We start from the raw sequence: 17645 nt of genomic DNA, 5'->3' as shown, positions 1-17645 counted from the left end.
AGGCGCGCGCGCGCATTAACTCTTACTACGACTACAAGCGCTCGAGATTTTCAGGGGGGTGGGGGGTGGTATTGTAGCAGTGAAACAGAGATGGACATACAACGAAAAGAGTACGACTGTGGCCTTCATAGAGAGCTTTATCCAGGAGGAACGTACATGTATTAGTTCCCAAGCGTTGAAGTGGTGGTGGTGGTGGTGGTGGTGGTGGTGGTGGTGGTGGTGGTGGTGGTGAGAGGGGGATGAGTCTGGCGCTACACACCTATCAGCCATTACGTTGAGCTTTTGGGTATAGCGCAACCCTCGAGGCACTCTGGCGGCTGCCAAGACGAATGGGGTGGGGGGTGGGGGGTGTAAAGGTTGCAAGAGGGGCTTGACCAGGACCAAACCCGTGCACAAGCGTTGCGCATTGTTTTCCAATGCGCAGGCCCGCCATCATTGATTTAAAGCGCCGAGATGGAGGGGGTGCACAGGGCTGTATATCTGTAGTGGATTCGTTGGAGGAAGTAAGTTGAAAAATTTTGCGCATATTATTTTAGAAATATTTGAGGGAAATGTCGGAAGAACATCCCCGTAGATGATGTAGCTGGGGATGTAGGAGATCCTTTGACGGTTCACTCAAAATGTTGGGAACTTGCAGTGCTATTGGATAAATAATTCGATGGCTTCGATTTATATGATTTTAGGAGGAAAAGGGGGAGAAGCTGTGACGAGTTGGTCGGTGGGGGGCTGGCAGGGACAACCCCACCCACCTTCTTTTCTCGTAAGACCATTTCCGAATCTCGTACGCAAGCCTCTCTCTCTCTCTTTCTCTTTTCCTCGGCCTCGTCTACGCCATTTTATGACACTTCAGTGGATCCCTCTGTCTCTCCCAGTCTCGTTCCTCTTCTCACCGTCAACTTCGACCTCACCCTCGCGGCACACACCATCCTGGATCGCCCTTCGCGCATTCACACACAAACTCAGAGGGGCAAGAGAGACGGATAAATCTTTTGCCATCTTTCTTACCCCTCGCTACCTTCTTGGCTGCACTTTCTACAACCCTCTGCGGTCTAGCGGGTTATTGTTATCATTATCGGGGCTGGGTGTAATCATAAGGATATGCTCAAGGCCCACAACTTGTTTTATGATCCATTTATGGGTGCATTGTTGTGATTCGTATGGTGGCTTTTTTCTTTTTTTTTTCTTCTCTCTCTCTCTCTCTCTCCTCCTAGATGGAATAATATGTGAGTTTAACGCTGAAGAATTTCGAGCTATTCGATGATGAACCTCTGGGTTTTTGTGGTGTTGGGGTATTTCGTTGTCGACTTTCAACCAATCGATTTTTATTATACCGAAGTTTTCTCCAACCTGGTCGTTTTTTATCGGTCGACATGCCGGTGGGCGCCATGTACACTCCTTCCTTCTTAGCATTCTCTCTTTCTTCTTCGTCAATCGTTCAAAACTTTTGGCACATAGTGGCCCATCCCTTATTCTATTTGGATTACATGCACCAAACTTGCACCACCAACAATGGCTGATCGCCGAGCTTTTCGTGGCCTTTCGTCCTTGAAGATGATGTCATTATTACGTGATGATGGTTTTTTTAGAGTTTGTATTGGCAATGAGGAACCGGGTGGATGACGCCATCAAACGTGAAGACAGCAGGTTTTTAGAAACCGGGTCGACATGTGGTGAACCGTGTGAGGAAATTTTTTTTAATTGCAACAAACTATTTACCCTTTTCGACACAAGTAATATGTCATTTTTTTCTTTATTTATACCATTTCCAGTGGTACATTGTTTGCGAATGGAGCCGTGGGGGAGAAAAAAATATCATTTTGCCAATTATAGTTGTTTCGGACAACAAAATGCCCGAAATTCTCACTTAAAAATTAGATTTAAGTTGTTGTTAGAAGAATATTTAATTAGCGGAACTATATTTTTCTCGCAGTGTAACAATTTTAGGCTGAAATCCATCATTGGATACGCAAAATGTGATTAAAAAATTGAAAAAAATATTGTTCGATATTTCAAGTACAAAATTTTTGTTCTATTTTTTCCGCTTCTTAACATAATTTATTTTTAATGTTGGATATAATCGATTTATACGACTAATTAAATAGCTCCAAGACTACTAGACCAGTGCCGCTCATTATTTGGCCTATTGTCGTAGGAAATTTTCTCAGATGTAGAAGACAAGAAGACGAATAGACACAGGAACATGATAATATATATAAATTTTTGTATGGACAGGTCTCCATATTTTGTCAGTCATTACTGGAAAAATCGCTCACAAAATATCCCAAATTTATTAGAATTTAGTTTTGAAACAATGACTGATGGTCAATCAATATCGCAGATTTATCAATCGGAATCATTTTTACTCATCTAACATTATCCATCACTAATACTAGTGAATATAAAAAGAATTCTATTGTTATTAGATTGGAAATACAGGCTTCTAGGGAAGAAAATGGAGATATTTTTTCTGGAAATTCACAGTATTTTGCGGAACAGAATATCTTGATAATTTCTTTTAACATCATTCATCACTTAGAACTTATATTCACTTTCATTCCACTTTGAAATAAATGCTAGGAATGTATCTCGGACCTCCAGGGCGCCAGTCAACTTTCAATAAAGACGTTTCTTGTATTTCTCGTTGATGGTGAAGATGCAGATATGCATTGGCATTTTTAATTATTTATTTATTTCAAACGTTAGATCTGGCAGACAGAGAGGAAAAGTCAGTGAAAATTATCCAAAAAAATAAATATTTCTGAAGTAAAGTGTTATTTAGAAAAAAATAAAAAATACATTTGAACTTTGACATGATGTTAGAGAAAAATAATGACTTGCTCAGTAGGAATTCTTATCGAACGTTTGATAAAACTTTAAGATCGTTTGGTAATTTTTCTGTGGATGGCACTTATTGTTAGCACCAAAATTATTAAATTTTTGAGATAATTTATATTGAACTTTTCTTTCCGTGTATTACCATTAGGAATGAATCGAAAACTTGGGAAATTGGGGAAAAAATTTATCAAAAGTTTTAATTCATAATAAATGTTTACATCAAATGACAATACATATAGTAATTCATTTGATTATTTTATGATAATTGGTGAATACTTTGAATTCTAACTAACTAACTAATGGTGTTGCAAATTTATATAAATATATAGAAAATTGTTCTGTTAAATTTGTTTCCGAAGAATAAAAAATAATCGTAATACTCCATTACGTTGAAAATCTAAAAATTGGTTGAGAATAAATTTAATTCAATTCAGTGAAATTAAATAGATAGTGAATCATTCATGAGAGAATGCAATTACTTGCAGAATATCCATTAGAAAATATATTAATAATTCAATGTTGAAAATAAGTAATAAAAATACTAGCAGCAGAGAAACACAACATTTGACATTTCCTACGGTTTTTTAATCAATTCTGTATTATGAGCATTTGTGGAGTGAAAAAAAATGAACGAAATTTTTCATGGGTCATAGAAAATATCAAATTTTGTTGCGTCCTAAATAAAATAAATATTTCGGAATTTAAGGAAGATATCAAAGTTTTTATTATAACATTTTTTATGAAATAAACTGTGGACTGCCCCAAATATAGTAAGAAAAATTTTGTTGCCTTCTTAGACTCGGGGATATTTACCAATTTACCACTTCACTACAACAATAACAATCGAGTTCTTGAAAGAACCGAAAAAAGATAAAATCATAACTCGAAAAAAAACTGCACAAATCAAACGATATTTTCTCCAATCCGATAAAAAATCGAGATCAATTCGAGATGAAAAGATGAAAAAATATACCTGATGGGTTTGTTTAGAAATGAGTATAAAATTTGCGAATAGTATCAGACCAACGAGAAATTAAAAGATCCATCTTGCGATGATTTATTACCTCTATAAATCATACAAGAACATTGGGAGAACGATGAACAAATTACGGACGATGAATGCGTTTGTCAGCGCGTTGACACGCACGGCTGGAGGATCCAGAGAATTTTGGGTGCCTCGGGAGGGGCAAGGGTGAAGGATGCGAGACCCTTGGAGTATGTAACCCTGACCCATAATCACATATCCGTATTAATCAATAGATCCAAAATGTGCAGGTAGGATCGATGAATAATTTAGCATATGCAGGTTCATCCTACCCCAACTCTACCTTTATAAATTTCTCATTACTCAATGCAAACCAAATCTCATCGGTTTTTATTTTATAAATCCTTCTCTGGAACAAAGACATAGACCATCCAATCTGGTTGGCCATTAGTGAAGAGAAATTTTGAGAAAATAAAACTTTCAGTCCCAAAATGGATTTCTTCTATTTTAAAAACTGCGAACTCCAAAATCCTTGAAATAGTACATCAATTTTTACAAAAATGTCAAATTAATATTTAAAAAATAAAAAACCTAAGCATGTAAACAATGCAACTAGATAGCCTGAGGAAACAACCAATAACATAATATAATTATTTATGGACTTTAAATAAATAAATGAAAAAAGACTTTTATCTATTGATTAAATACTTTCCAGAATTTTACTTGCTATTCGACTCTCTAAATTCGATAGTAAATAAAAGACTTGTCTTTGTCAACATTCCAGCGTTAATTTACAAACGTGATAATGGTTTAATTTGTGTTTCATCGAGCTCCTTCGTTTTTAATATATTTTTGTATATAATTCATTTCGCGCCTGTTATTAGCTCTGAATGTTGGTTTTTAAACATTATGAACAAAATAAATAACCAAAGAAATACCTAAATAAATAAATAGATAAATCGATCACTTAATTATTCCATATTACATGAACGATTTTATCTTGCAAAAGACCTTCCACTACATTGAAGACAAGTGGATTATTGATATTCTTTAGGTATTTTATGATTTTGCCTAATAATAAATTAGCCGTATCGTTCCGAATGATCATTTGCACATTGTATTTTTGCATAAAATTGTGTATGTGATTTCATTCATTATGTGAAGTCGTTCAATATGACTTTATATTCGACTAAAGAATCGTTCTGTTATAAAAACAATAGAAACTGGAAAATTGTCATGAAAATCAAGTCAAACGTTATAGCTATCATAATGATATTTTTATTCTACCAAATTAGGGTTAAGATCAATATTGGAAAATAAAAAAACTTTTTTTGCCAACATGAAATCATTAAGTCACTGATGATTCTGAATCATCTCCCACCTTTCAGAGACATTTCTTCCGAACTTTTTCAAGGCAATTGCAAAATTATTACGAAAGATGCTTATTAAAGTAATAAAAAAATCTGGACGTGTCAAATTACTGCACAACGCTAATGGAAAATTCGAGCAATTTGACACTTGCAGATTTTTCATCGGTTTCCTTTCACAAACTTTTGTCTTTTCTCAAAAATCTTGTAAATTACGTTTTCAGCCTCGCATTTTCCCACTAGTTTTTTCTGTATGTAGGCTGCAGCCAGAAAAATTTCCTGTGAAAATTCTCGTCTCAGGACTGGAAAATATTGTAATCCCTCCGGTGTAAACAAATCTAATATTGTTAATGTAAAATTTCTGAGGATTTCCAGCGAATTTTCACAGCAATTTGGGAACAATTTACGTTTGAGATGATAAAATTTCCTGTGCCAGCACCGGATTTTTTTCTTCACCAGCACTTTGCACTTCATTTTCTGTACTAGCACCTTAACTTTTCTTAGAAATTTCTCTCAGAATCGCCTTCCACGCAGATAATCTAGATGTAATCCCACCTTCTGCGGGATTTTTTAATGAATAAGCCTCAGCCAGGGTGGACTTTTATTCTCTTCTTTTATTCTAGTCTTGTGATCCCACGGAGCGGTCAAGCTCGGAGCATTCTATCAGAGGACTCCCAGTTGATCGGGTTCTAGATGAGCGGGAGGTTGCTAATAGGGTGAAGGGTCACCGCCTCTATTGGCCAGGTTTCACGTGGTTTCCTATAGGTTTACCCCATTCGGGGAATGCAAATGGGGTAATTATAAAAGTCGGCCCACAGGATTAGACAGGGGGTATCCAATGGGGCCAATTAAGCCATACCCAGGTGCCAATGGACGATGCAATGAAGATTGGATCAGGCTTAATTGACAATTGATCTAGGATCGAGCCTAGATTCTCATGGTTCCACCAAGTTTAGATGAAGTCCGAAAGCTCAGTAAGTGTCCAGGGTGGTATTTCCAGTTGCGATCGAGACTTGACCGACAATCTTCGATCAACCCTGCAAATTTTCCGATAATTCTCCAATAATTAATTACCATTGATAAGTCCTTGAAGTATTTTAGTGAAATATAACTGGGTACATTAATGTACGTAATTTATAAAGCTAATAGTTATGTGGGCTGCATGGAATATTTGCGTCCGAGTTTGGACCAGTCTTGGATTCGATAATGAAATCAAGTTCCATCCTATCCTGGGCCCTCCAGCTTGGAAGAACAAGATTGCTTCAAGATCGGATTGAAATTTCAGGTCAAGTTGGACCACTATAGGATTCAACGATGGAATCAAGATTGCTTCCACCCTGGGTTTTCCAGGCTTGATCTCCAATACTGGATCCATCTTGTTTCATTTATTTTAATGGCAATTAAACTAGTTTCTACTACGCGTTTATTGCTTCCGATAGCTATCTTATCCTCCTAGAAAGATATTCTACAGTTTTAATTGCCACTCTATCAATTTAAACATCAAAGTGTCTAGTCCGCCGTTCCCTCTCCTACGAAAGAAAAAAAAGAATTGAAGGCAAAAAAGTTTATGAAAATTGTGAGCAAAGGAATGGGAACAAGAACAATTTCAGTACGTTAAGTTGTGCAGAAAAATCAAATTAGATCGATTTTTATAAGTACTTCATTGAGAATGACTACGAGAAAACCAGACCTCTCCAAGTTGACATGTACAAATTTGTCTAATAAAATAGAATAATACATTTGTTATCAAATTTCTTTTGTATATTCTTTTCAACTCAACTTTGACTCCCATGAAACGAAAAAATTGCAATTAGTTAATTGCAGTGGCTATAAAAATATAGTATTTTTTCAAGACGATTTCTATCTCAAAGTGCTTTACAAAAAAATCATGTGTTCGCAATAATTGCTAAAGGTCAGTTATTCCGAATAAATGAACAATGTTATTTCGCTTCCGAATGGAAACTTTTCCGAAAATGAAATAATTGGAAAATGGTGCTAATATTGTATAAGATGTAGGTGGTTTTAATAATAAACTAACAATATGCTTTCGGATCATTATTATGCAAATCGTTTCCTATTATCATCGGTTGTACGAGAATTATGAGGTGTGAGATAAAAAATTTTGTTCGCCTAAATGAAGTATCGTTTTTCTATCAATAAGTTTCACATGGATATATTTTTAGAAAATGGGCTTTTGTAGATATGCTTATGGCATTATAAAAAGTCAGTCAGAATAACATCCAAAGAATAGTTGGAACTGCATTCATCGAGTTGTGAATGTTTTTTTCAAGTTACAGCAAAAAATTTTTTGATAGCAATCAAAATATTAAAAAATTAATCGACGAATTGATAGCGATGAACAGGACCACGAGAATAAGGGGGGGGGAGGATTATTACATACAAATGCAAATCTAAAAATTGCATTTTTAGAAAAAGATGAGAAACTTGAAATTGATTGACAACAATGGCTCTTTTCAGAAAGAAAAACAGTTGACGTCTTCTTGAATGTCAAAAATTCTTTATTTTTATTTATATAAATTATAATATATATATTTGCATTCTTGGGCGAAGGACAAGAGTAAAGACAGATCTGAATACACGAGTATCGAAATGTATATTTTCGCAGATGTTCTATGCTTTTTGGTAGTTATGTTGTTTCACATCGCAAAGAGCTTTTCAGATGTGTGGATTTAGTCATTTCGGTTGTGATACAGTCGAGAGGGGGAAAAGAAAACGACTGCGCAATGGTTGATGGGACCTCGTAGATTTCGTTCACCTGTGGTAAAACGAGTTGAGTTGAAGAAAATGAACTTCGTATTCATTCAACGATTATTCCTCAAATTAAAGAATTGAAAAACGTCTCCCGGCATTACTGGAATTACTGAAAAATCTACCACAATTCCTATCAACTCAAACCGTTTTACCCCATCTTCAAATCATCCTCCATATTAAATAGAGGGATGCAAATTGTAATGCCAATAATTTTATCAGTATTTCTGATGAGATAAAAAAATATAGCGAGTGTTACCTAATCAATTATTCCCACTACTTCTATCAATGAAATTTCCCTAATGATTGGCTAGATTCAACATTTTTGTGATGTTTATGGCGCCGCGGAAGACTCGAAATAATAGAATGTCCTCTAATTAATATCAGCGTCATCATAATCTAGCCACTTGTGTTCAATTTTTCCAGTCAAATCAACCAAAGGAAATTTATTGATTCAAATTTCACGTAGCAATTGCGTAATACAGAAATACTCATTCAGAATTATACAAATATTTTCCATAATAAAATGTACATCTAGAATAATGAGTAAATGAATAATTTCAGTCGTCTCTATATGATACAGCAGCATTTAAAGGGCTTGTACAAATTCTCATTAACTTGACTAACAGAAATTGCGCTAAGAACAAAATAACTACCACTGAAGATTTAATTACAAAATTATTTCTAATTTTTTTCATTACCGAACACTCGATGAATGGTTTTGACCCTTCCATTATTTAACTATAAATATTGTTGGCTAATTCTTATATTTATAAAATATTCACCCTAACTTGCTGATCCAAGGAAACAAGAGAAATCGAAATACAGTCACTGCTTTGTTGCGTTATCAGAAATATATTTACCCAATGAATAATAACACTATACAATGACAATTGGGTAGAAAATTAGCGATATAGTTATTTTATTATTGGGAAAATGGTTGGAATTTTGATACAAATTTTCACTATTAATGGAATGGAATAGCGATTGTTTTGATATCGAAGATGATACATCTGGAGGTTTCCACTTAATTTCGATTTTTCAAAGATTTTTTATTCCCATCTAATGGAGAGATAGAACATTCATTTTAATCAATTATCGGTTATTACAATTCAACAGCCTGATTTAGCCTATGCAATGCTGCTGATGAGTCTCATTTTTCCCCCAGACAGGTGATATTTTAAAAAAACATTCCACATCAATTGATTAATCAATCATCAATACTCTAGGGTTAAATGGAAAGAGATCGGATATAATTCAGAACAAAAGGTTTATGTTTATGGCAACGGGATTATCCACGAGTAGAGTTTTCAAAAATTAGTTTTTTGGCCAATCGATTATCCCCTCAGGCATATGTGATAATCGGTAAATAATCGATAAAACGATTGGTAATGCTCATCTCGTTGTACTAAAAATTTCGATACAGAATCAATCAATTAATGTTTGCTGCAATCCTCTGCGGTAAGTGAAATACTTTTCAATGCTTTCTCCACAATTTTTGATGATCCTCCATTGACTTCCGGTAAACTGTATTCATTCAATCGTTCTACATCTCCTTGATATCAATCGTTCATGACTAAATATATATCAACCATTTTAATCAACTCAGTATTACTTGATTTTAAATTGAAGCCCCTAATATCTATCAATTGAAAAACAATATTATCATTGAATAATTTCAATCCTCAGTACGTAATCCCTCAATTTTAATGGCCAGAGGAATCCTATAAAAATAACAGGAATAATTTTTACATCGTACTAATAATATTATACCCTCATCATCAATTCAACATTAAATCGTCAGAGTGTTTCGCCAAAATTCAAAATTATAATGATCAATTATGTTTTCTGTTTGAAAAGGAAAGTAATATAATATGCCCTCATTCGCTTAAAACCTCAAACACCATAAACTCATATATATATATACAACGCAATTGAACACTAAATTCTAATCATTACAGTCTCCAAAGAAATGTGATGATACTTGAAATTCTCTAAACTGCTACGTCTAAATAATTTATTAAAGGAAAATAAAATGAATCCCAGAAATATAAAGAAAAAAAAATGTATGCTTAAACATTACTCAGGAAATTTTCACTCAACAAACCATGGTATTTACGAACAAAAAATGAATAATTCAAATCCAGAAAAAGAAAATTTCTTCAATTGCATAAAAAAATTTTGGCTATTTTACAATAAAAACCTTATATTCTCATCAACTTCATCGGTGAGTCTAGTAACAAATTTTACATTACATTTCTGCCTCGTGTTTGTCCTTTTATTTTTGCTTTTTCATTCGATTATTTTCTGTTTCATTTTCGTTTTTGGAACCTCATTTATAATAAACTTCAAGAGCACTGTACAACAAAGAATTGAAAGTATCATCTCGATAAGACATTTATGGCTCGTTGTTGAACGGTGGATCGTGTGAATAGAACCCCCCATTTCCCAATATCACCCCGCCCCCCAACATTTTCCCTTACCACAGGCCGTCGACCTATTCTACACATAACTGAAACGCCATTGTACATTAGATTCACATTCCTTCACGTTCATTTAGTTTTCACAGGACAGGCAAATGTGTCACATCAACCTCTTCGCATGTGTATTGTAGCTAACTCCTCGATTGAGGTTGACATAAAATTGCATACTGTCTTTTCAGCTTTTTCATTCATATCTTATGTTTTGTTGCATTTTGCTTTTTTGTTATTTATCTTCTGTTTAATAGATAAAACCCACATGGTAGGTGTATATTACTCATTTTGTTTGTTTTTTAGGGTTTACGAAATCCACGATTAATGGAAAGAACTAACTAATAGCTCATAATTTGTGATTACTAGTTAACCATGTAAGGCCCTCGTAGAGTCCATCACCGGTCGTCGCGCACGACGGTTGAACGTACCAATTTCTGTCTCGTATTCTGGTTAGTCCGAGCTTTTCTTGTATTTCGTGTGGTTTCATAGCTGAAAAAAAGTTAATCATAAATTTCATGATTGTTTATACTATAAAACAAGCAGTGGACTGGAGTCATTTGGCAAAAAACACTTAACTATTTATTTATTTTTTTCTTTTTTTTATAGGAACCTTCCAACCGAACCCCTGCACTCACCTTCTGCATCCTAATGCCTTCTTGAACGCTTTACATATGGCATTTTTCATTTTTTTTGTTGATTTATTTATTTGCTTCCCTTTTCTTGCGAAAAAAACCGAAAAATTGGGATATTCTGGGAAAATATTTCGATACCATCTGGCCACACACGCTATCTTGTCAAAATTATCTTTATATTCCTTATTTACACTCAGTTAACCTGAATACAATTTTTTTTTGTATTTACTCGCGGCAGCTGTCATGCATATAATATGTAAATACTAGACTGAAGGCCTTCCGGGGATGGCCAGTTGCAAATTCTTACAAGAACTTGCAACGAATTTCATTGAAAATAAAAATAAATGAATATTCCGAAACAAAGGGTAGGATTCTCCTAGCTACGACTCTGTATAGTAACTATAAACTCCCGAGAGAATCAATAATTACTATCAATCGTGTTAGACTCAACCATTACCGTTTAGCAGCTTCCTTGAAATGACTTGGAATAATCAATGGCCCTAACTGCTCATGTAGAGCAGTAAGCCGAACGTTCGATAAAATCCTTTGGAATCGTCCGAAATATGTGGACCAAAGATGTTAGTTACTTGACAAACTAAGTAATTCCTGTGTCATTTCTGTACCCAACCGTTCACGATTAAACATTCTATCGATGGAACTGATAAAAAATACCTCAAATTTATTTATAAATATTTAAAAGAGCTTACAAATCTCAATCGAATTAACGTCACATTAATGACAGCGTGCATACACGGAGAGAAAAACTCTAAAAATTATGTGCCCGTTGTCAAAATAATATTCGGTAAAAATTACGGAACAGTTTCGCACTTTTTCAGTGAACTTTCAAGAAAAAGTCTAAAACGTTCCAGGAAAACTATGAAACGGTCAGTGAAAAAATTAGTAACTGTTCCGCAATTTTTTACTGAATATTGTTTTGACAACAGACACGTAATTTTTAAAGACGTTTTATCTTTGTGTAAACCATTATATGGGCTAGATGACTCTAAATTATGTTTCGATAATTATTTTAAAAACAAAGGGACACTCTGGTACAAGGGTACCAAATTACTGAGAGAACTCATAGAATGGGCCAAAGAATTCGAGCAAATCATTACAATCTGAAAGGTTCTCTATGCAGAACGAACTTGTGTGCGTCAAAAAACAAGGAAGAACATCAAAAAAATTTTATCCTTACAATACCACACAAATGCTACCCATGAAAAGTGGACCATTTCTCCATGATGGATCAATTTGAAAAAATATGCCATATTTTTCAGAAATCTTGTGATTTTTTTTTCATCTTTTGAGTCGTCTTAAAATCAACGTAATAATGGAAAGAATCTGAAAAAAATTCAGAGTCTCTTTTTAGGATGGATTAACGACATAAAAAATCAGGGACATCAGAAAGGTTGCGGTCACGGACTAGTGGCATGAAAAAACCCTTATGACTTCCCTCACTTTAAATTATAGTTTAAAAAAACACAATTCTAAAAATTCGTACAGGGACAGGGACTTAGTTCTCCCGAAACGGGCAGTAATTGAATAGATAGAAAGCTGTGAAAAAATCACCCGCCGATCACGTGCTAAACTCATGCGATTTCGCCTTTTTGTCGCCACTGTATTTCCCAGATTTTAATTCTCCTTTAATTCATCCTTCTTAGAACTTAAATAAATATTTTGCCTCATGACATGGAGTCATATTTTCCATAATTCCTTCACATATTTTTAAAATCAGACACGAAATAAATCCTTTTCGTGGATTCTTAAATGAAAGAGTTTACATAACATTCGTCAGTATTGATGATGCAATTAGTTCATCAATATGTGACTCAAATGCAATAAACTATATAAAAATATGTTGAAATTTTATTATAAATACGTTTGACCACAAGATGCGTCAATCATTAATGTTAACGCAGCTTTCAGGCAGTGATGGAATCATATGATAAAAATTATTGTTTATCAATTATGTAATTATCTCGGGGACGAGTGATTTACAGCTGAATATCAAGTCTTTTTCCACTGTGAAAACTCTTGCATTTAGAATAAAGATTTGTTGACTATGTTGATTCTATGGCAAAATTTATCGTTCGCATTTCCTTAATATTATTATTCATAGACAATGTATTGTCCTGTAAAGGAAATTCTTTGATATTTTCTGTTGAATAATCATGTCTCCCCAAGATAATTCCACAATTAATGAAGATTTCATGTGTCGTGTGGATTTTGTTCGTATCCTTACCGTCAGGAAGATCTTGTTTATTAGCAAATATTAAAATAATAGCATCTCGCATTTCTCTGTCGTTGATAATTCGGTGTAATTCTTGACGTGCCTCATCAATTCTGTCCCGATCAGCGCAGTCAACTACGAAAATAAGTCCTTGAGTACCAGTGTAGTAATGACGCCACAACGGACGTATTTTATCTTGCCCGCCCACGTCCTACGGATAAATTTCAATTGTTATATTCTTTTATCATTATAAACTTCGACCCAAACCCATGCAGTGAAACTTCACCGCCGATTCTATTGGTTTCAATTAGGCACTTACCCAGACATTGAATTTAACGTTTTTATACGTAACAGTCTCTACATTAAATCCTACAGTGGGTATTGTTGTGACAGTTTGGCCCAGTTTTAATTTATACAGAATAGCTGATGAATCATTATTATTAAGGAAATTATGAAATCGCATTGATGAACACATTTTACATTCTATAAACTCTTGCATTTTTTATTTCCAAAGAGAGCATGATGATGTCTTTAATATAAGCGTTGGAATTGAGGAGAAACTGTGATAATTAATTTCGTGGCGATAATCCAAATGCAATGGTATAGTATTCTTTTTTAATTTTCCAAGGTTAATTCTTCCGAGAAAATTCAGAACATAACATCAACGAAATTGATCTACGGAAACAGTCTCGGCTACATAAAAACAAAAACCAATTGCACACAACTTGTGCAGATATTTTTCAAACAGTAGAAAACGACTGAATAAAATAAAAATTTGTCATAATGTTGATGATTCATAAAAACTTTTAACTGTCTATTCGTTTCAAATAAAGCCACATGTGTATACTACGCTGCTATTTTGTAATGTCTAAACAATATCTGCATAAGGTGTATCAAAATCAAAGATTTGTTGTTATTGCGAAAACCGATCTATTGATAATGGTTCATTATCTCAGTGAAAACTAAAATGATTTAAGGATCGATAGTTGTACTTGTTATAAATTTGAGTTTTACGATTTTCAGATTCGCGGAGAGGGAGAGAATGAGAGGTGTTTCAATATCATGTATTTTTCAACTAAAAATCTCCAAAAAATAACACCTCTGGTGTGAAAGAGTAGGTCATTGTCTATCACCTTAAGCCAGTATCCGAGTTTTTCAAAATAATGGTTTTTCCTAAAAATAGAAAAATAAAAAATTCCGCAGAACTGTGAATGTCTTTTTTCACTGAACACGTACAATAGTTTAAGGTCATAGTATTGAGAGATTTATATCAATATTTGCAATATGGAAAAGAGCTTTGTGATCGTTTTTTCCCATGCATTGAAACGATGTTAAACTAAAATTGGCTAAAAAATTTAGCTTACTGAACTATTACTTTAATTATATGAAAATGCATAGCTATTAAAATAAAGCGCTTATTACTGTTAACTGGAATGATGAAACATTAAGTGTATCGATATAATAGAATAGAAACGCGCAATAATGAATAAATGAAAGAACCAGTAGTTACAGAAGAAACATCAGGATAGAAAAAAATGAATATATTCTCGATGCAGCGCATTGCAAAAGTAAAAACAACTAGTCTCAGTAAAATCTGTTAAGATTCTTCACGACTAACACGCGGTGAATAATGAGTTTCTTCACACTAATTAATGGTTTCTGCATGTATGGAAAGAATCGGATGGATGTATGGGGAAACAATACTACAAATTCAGTGATTTTTAATCAAATTGATCAATTGCAGTGCTTGAGAATATTTTGAAAAAAAAACTGTACACTATATTATAAACTAAATAAGAACAATAATGATTTTGCAGTTGTTGAAATCTTCGTAAACCATGTACGCACTTCTCCAAAATCATAATTTTTTAAATATTTCATCAGTCTTCTTTGAAAAGTGAACTCTCTAATGTACGTTCAGAGTTTTTAATTCAAATTTACAATTGAATCTTTCAACTTGATTACAACTTTTGTCATTTTACAATAGCATAAAATCATGAGTTAATAAAAGATCACTATTTGTTCCAAATATTGAAATATATCTCCTGCCCAAAATTATCAACAAATTTCAAACCCAGATCATAGCGATCTTCATCCCTGGATTTCGGGCGTTAATATGGGTGGATTAATAAAAATATCGATAACTTTCGGAGGAAATTTTTTTCAAATATTTCGGGAACTATTTTATTTATGGAACAATGTCTTGAGTGTCTATGGAGATCTGCCAAATTTCATACTACAAAATGACTAATATAATAATCCTTCTCATCAGAAGAGGATAAATATCCTATATAGCAAAAAAAATATTCAATCCGTTAATGAGTAAAATTGAGGCCCCTTAAAATACAAATTCCCCCAACTCGGTAGCGAAGTAATAAAACAAGATAAGTTGACTTATCTGTCGAGTTTCTGAGACCGAAAACGCAATTCTCACAATTAAATTAGTTGTAGTTGACGAGTTGCTCCGCTAAAAAGTTTATGCCAAAAATTGCGTTATTTTCCCTAGATTCGGAGGTGACTTATCTCGATTTCCCCCTCGCTACTTAATCGTGAATGTGTTCTATTATTCCAGATGACAATCTAAAAATATTTAATCTCTGATTGTTAAAGGATACTCGTTTTTCCAGCGGCATCAAGTCCCAACATGAGAATTCGCATCTCCTTATTGCCAAATATTTTTGACAAAAGCTTGCCCATCTTGCTGGCTCACTAATTCCGTCGTAACCTGTACCCAAATAGAAATGAGAGTAATAATTACTGAACAGTAAATTCTCCACCAACAATTTAATAAGAAAAAAATTCATCACGATGTAACATACATAACATACATCGATAAATCAGCTATCATTCAATCAATAATTATAGATAATAAATAGAATAAAAAATGTGTAACACTCGCAGACTCCACAAATACCATACGAATCACCTATTTACTCAATCCCTGACAACTATCAACTATATCAGCATGGACAATTAAGAAGCATCCTATTATCGTTGCGGAAATGGGTGAATGTTACTCGTAACTCGAGCCAATTCATTCAATCCCTCTTCGACGTGGAAGAAGAAATTCGAGAAATTTCCTTGAATTTTCATGATATTATTCAAAAGGTTAATTTCAATGTGAAGCATCTCCGTGACAAAATCATTGAATTCTCCAACTCCAATGACTAAAATGACCCAAATCAAGGCCAAAACACGGCCAATAATGACCACGCCAATTTCATTTAATTAATTAACAACGTCGGACGGCTGTACCAAAACGGATATTGTAACTGTTTTTTAACTGACACGAAAGATGTCTATTGCCCACAATTCATAACCTTTTCAACATCACGTTTTATTTCTTACCATTGGCCTCTTTTCCTTCAACCTATTGGAGTCATTAGTGATTAGATAATGATAAGAATCCAGACTGTTAATTAGGACGTATACTCACCAAAAAGCATCTACACCGTAGCAATAATTTATCATCAACAAACGGGCACATCACAACACATCATATTCACAATCATTTATGCCATTCAATGCCATTATACCCACTAAAACACCCACCCAGCCCAACCCAACACACAAGCACACACAGTAGTCTCGCAGCTCCTCGCACACGTTCGTGGTAGCGACTGGTACCTCAACTTCACAGTGTTGTCACATCTTCTCTCACCAAAATTTCAATATTTTTCATTTTTTAGGGTTATCCATTATTACAGCAGATTATTATTATTACATCATCATAGTAATTTGGGAAAATATTTAGTCTCCAGACCCTATTCTGCTGAAATATATGAAGGAAAATTCAATTTGTGGATATTATTGCAATATTCCAGGAAAAATTGATGTTATCGATTTTGGGAATCATTGAAGAAGTGAAGAAGTCAGTGGTTCATAAGTTTGGACCGCCCACTGCTTCTTGCTTTTTTCAATGTCTTCTCGGTAAAATATTTATTTATACCCTGAGGAAAACAGGAATTCAAAAATTCCCGCCGACTTAATGCAAAAAGAAAAACTAGTCTATTATCCCATTCTTATTCATTTTTCATTTTCATCGAATCAAATTGATTATACAATTGCCGGAACTCGTGGCAAAATTTGTCCTTTCCTCGAATGAAATTTTCAATGTCTTACTTTTCATTCTGATTATACGATGTTATGAAAACACTTTCAATTTCTTTTTTACAGAATTCTTCTTCGTTCAATTTTGTAACTTGTAAATTAAGGGAAAAATATCCTCAGAATAGGACTGGATAAAATTTAATCAATCTATTTCGATTCAGCTCATAAAGAATAATTGATTGACAATAAATTTATTCATAGCCAATAAACTCATGATCTTTTGAAAGGTACCCTCTTTATGTT

The 17645-nt window shown here is 34.0% G+C and overlaps 1 protein-coding gene across 3 annotated transcripts; it reads right to left on the bottom strand.

Annotated features, from left to right (window-relative positions):
* Positions 1 to 7683: 7683 nt before the first annotated feature.
* LOC135168194 (ADP-ribosylation factor 6) lies at positions 7684 to 16884 on the bottom strand. 3 transcript variants are annotated; one of them, XM_064132141.1, is made up of 6 exons: positions 16729 to 16832; positions 16112 to 16662; positions 15908 to 16017; positions 13612 to 13715; positions 13305 to 13503; positions 7684 to 10919 (listed from the first exon to the last, which is right to left on the bottom strand). In XM_064132141.1, the coding sequence occupies exons 3-6, from the start codon at positions 15987 to 15989 to the stop codon at positions 10777 to 10779; spliced, it is 528 nt and encodes a 175-aa protein (XP_063988211.1). In that variant the 5' UTR covers positions 15990 to 16017; positions 16112 to 16662; positions 16729 to 16832; the 3' UTR covers positions 7684 to 10776. The 3 variants fall into 3 exon arrangements, 2 of the variants coding, with proteins under 2 accessions (XP_063988211.1, XP_063988210.1); XR_010300011.1 differs by lacking the exon at positions 16112 to 16662 and adding an exon at positions 12258 to 12403 and having other exon boundaries at positions 10779 to 10919; positions 16729 to 16884; XM_064132140.1 differs by lacking the exon at positions 16112 to 16662 and having other exon boundaries at positions 16729 to 16883.
* Positions 16885 to 17645: the final 761 nt, after the last annotated feature.

This window comes from Diachasmimorpha longicaudata, chromosome 12 (genome assembly GCF_034640455.1).
Source record: "Diachasmimorpha longicaudata isolate KC_UGA_2023 chromosome 12, iyDiaLong2, whole genome shotgun sequence".
Taxonomy (NCBI): Eukaryota; Metazoa; Arthropoda; class Insecta; order Hymenoptera; family Braconidae; genus Diachasmimorpha; species Diachasmimorpha longicaudata.
This window is presented reverse-complemented; position numbering and strand designations above follow the sequence as displayed.

What these genes read in the sequence shown, in the direction of transcription:
- LOC135168194 (XM_064132140.1), bottom strand. Translation starts at nt 15,989, where the DNA reads ATGGGCAAGCTTTTGTCAAAAATATTTGGCAATAAGGAGATGCGAATT. An exon ending in TGATGCCGCTGGAAAAACGA is followed by an intron (nt 13,716 to 15,907) that starts GTATCCTTTAAC and finishes ATGATTCATCAG; the next exon opens with CTATTCTGTATAAATTAAAA. An exon ending in TAAACAAGATCTTCCTGACG is followed by an intron (nt 10,920 to 13,304) that starts GTAAGGATACGA and finishes ACTTTTTTTCAG; the next exon opens with CTATGAAACCACACGAAATA.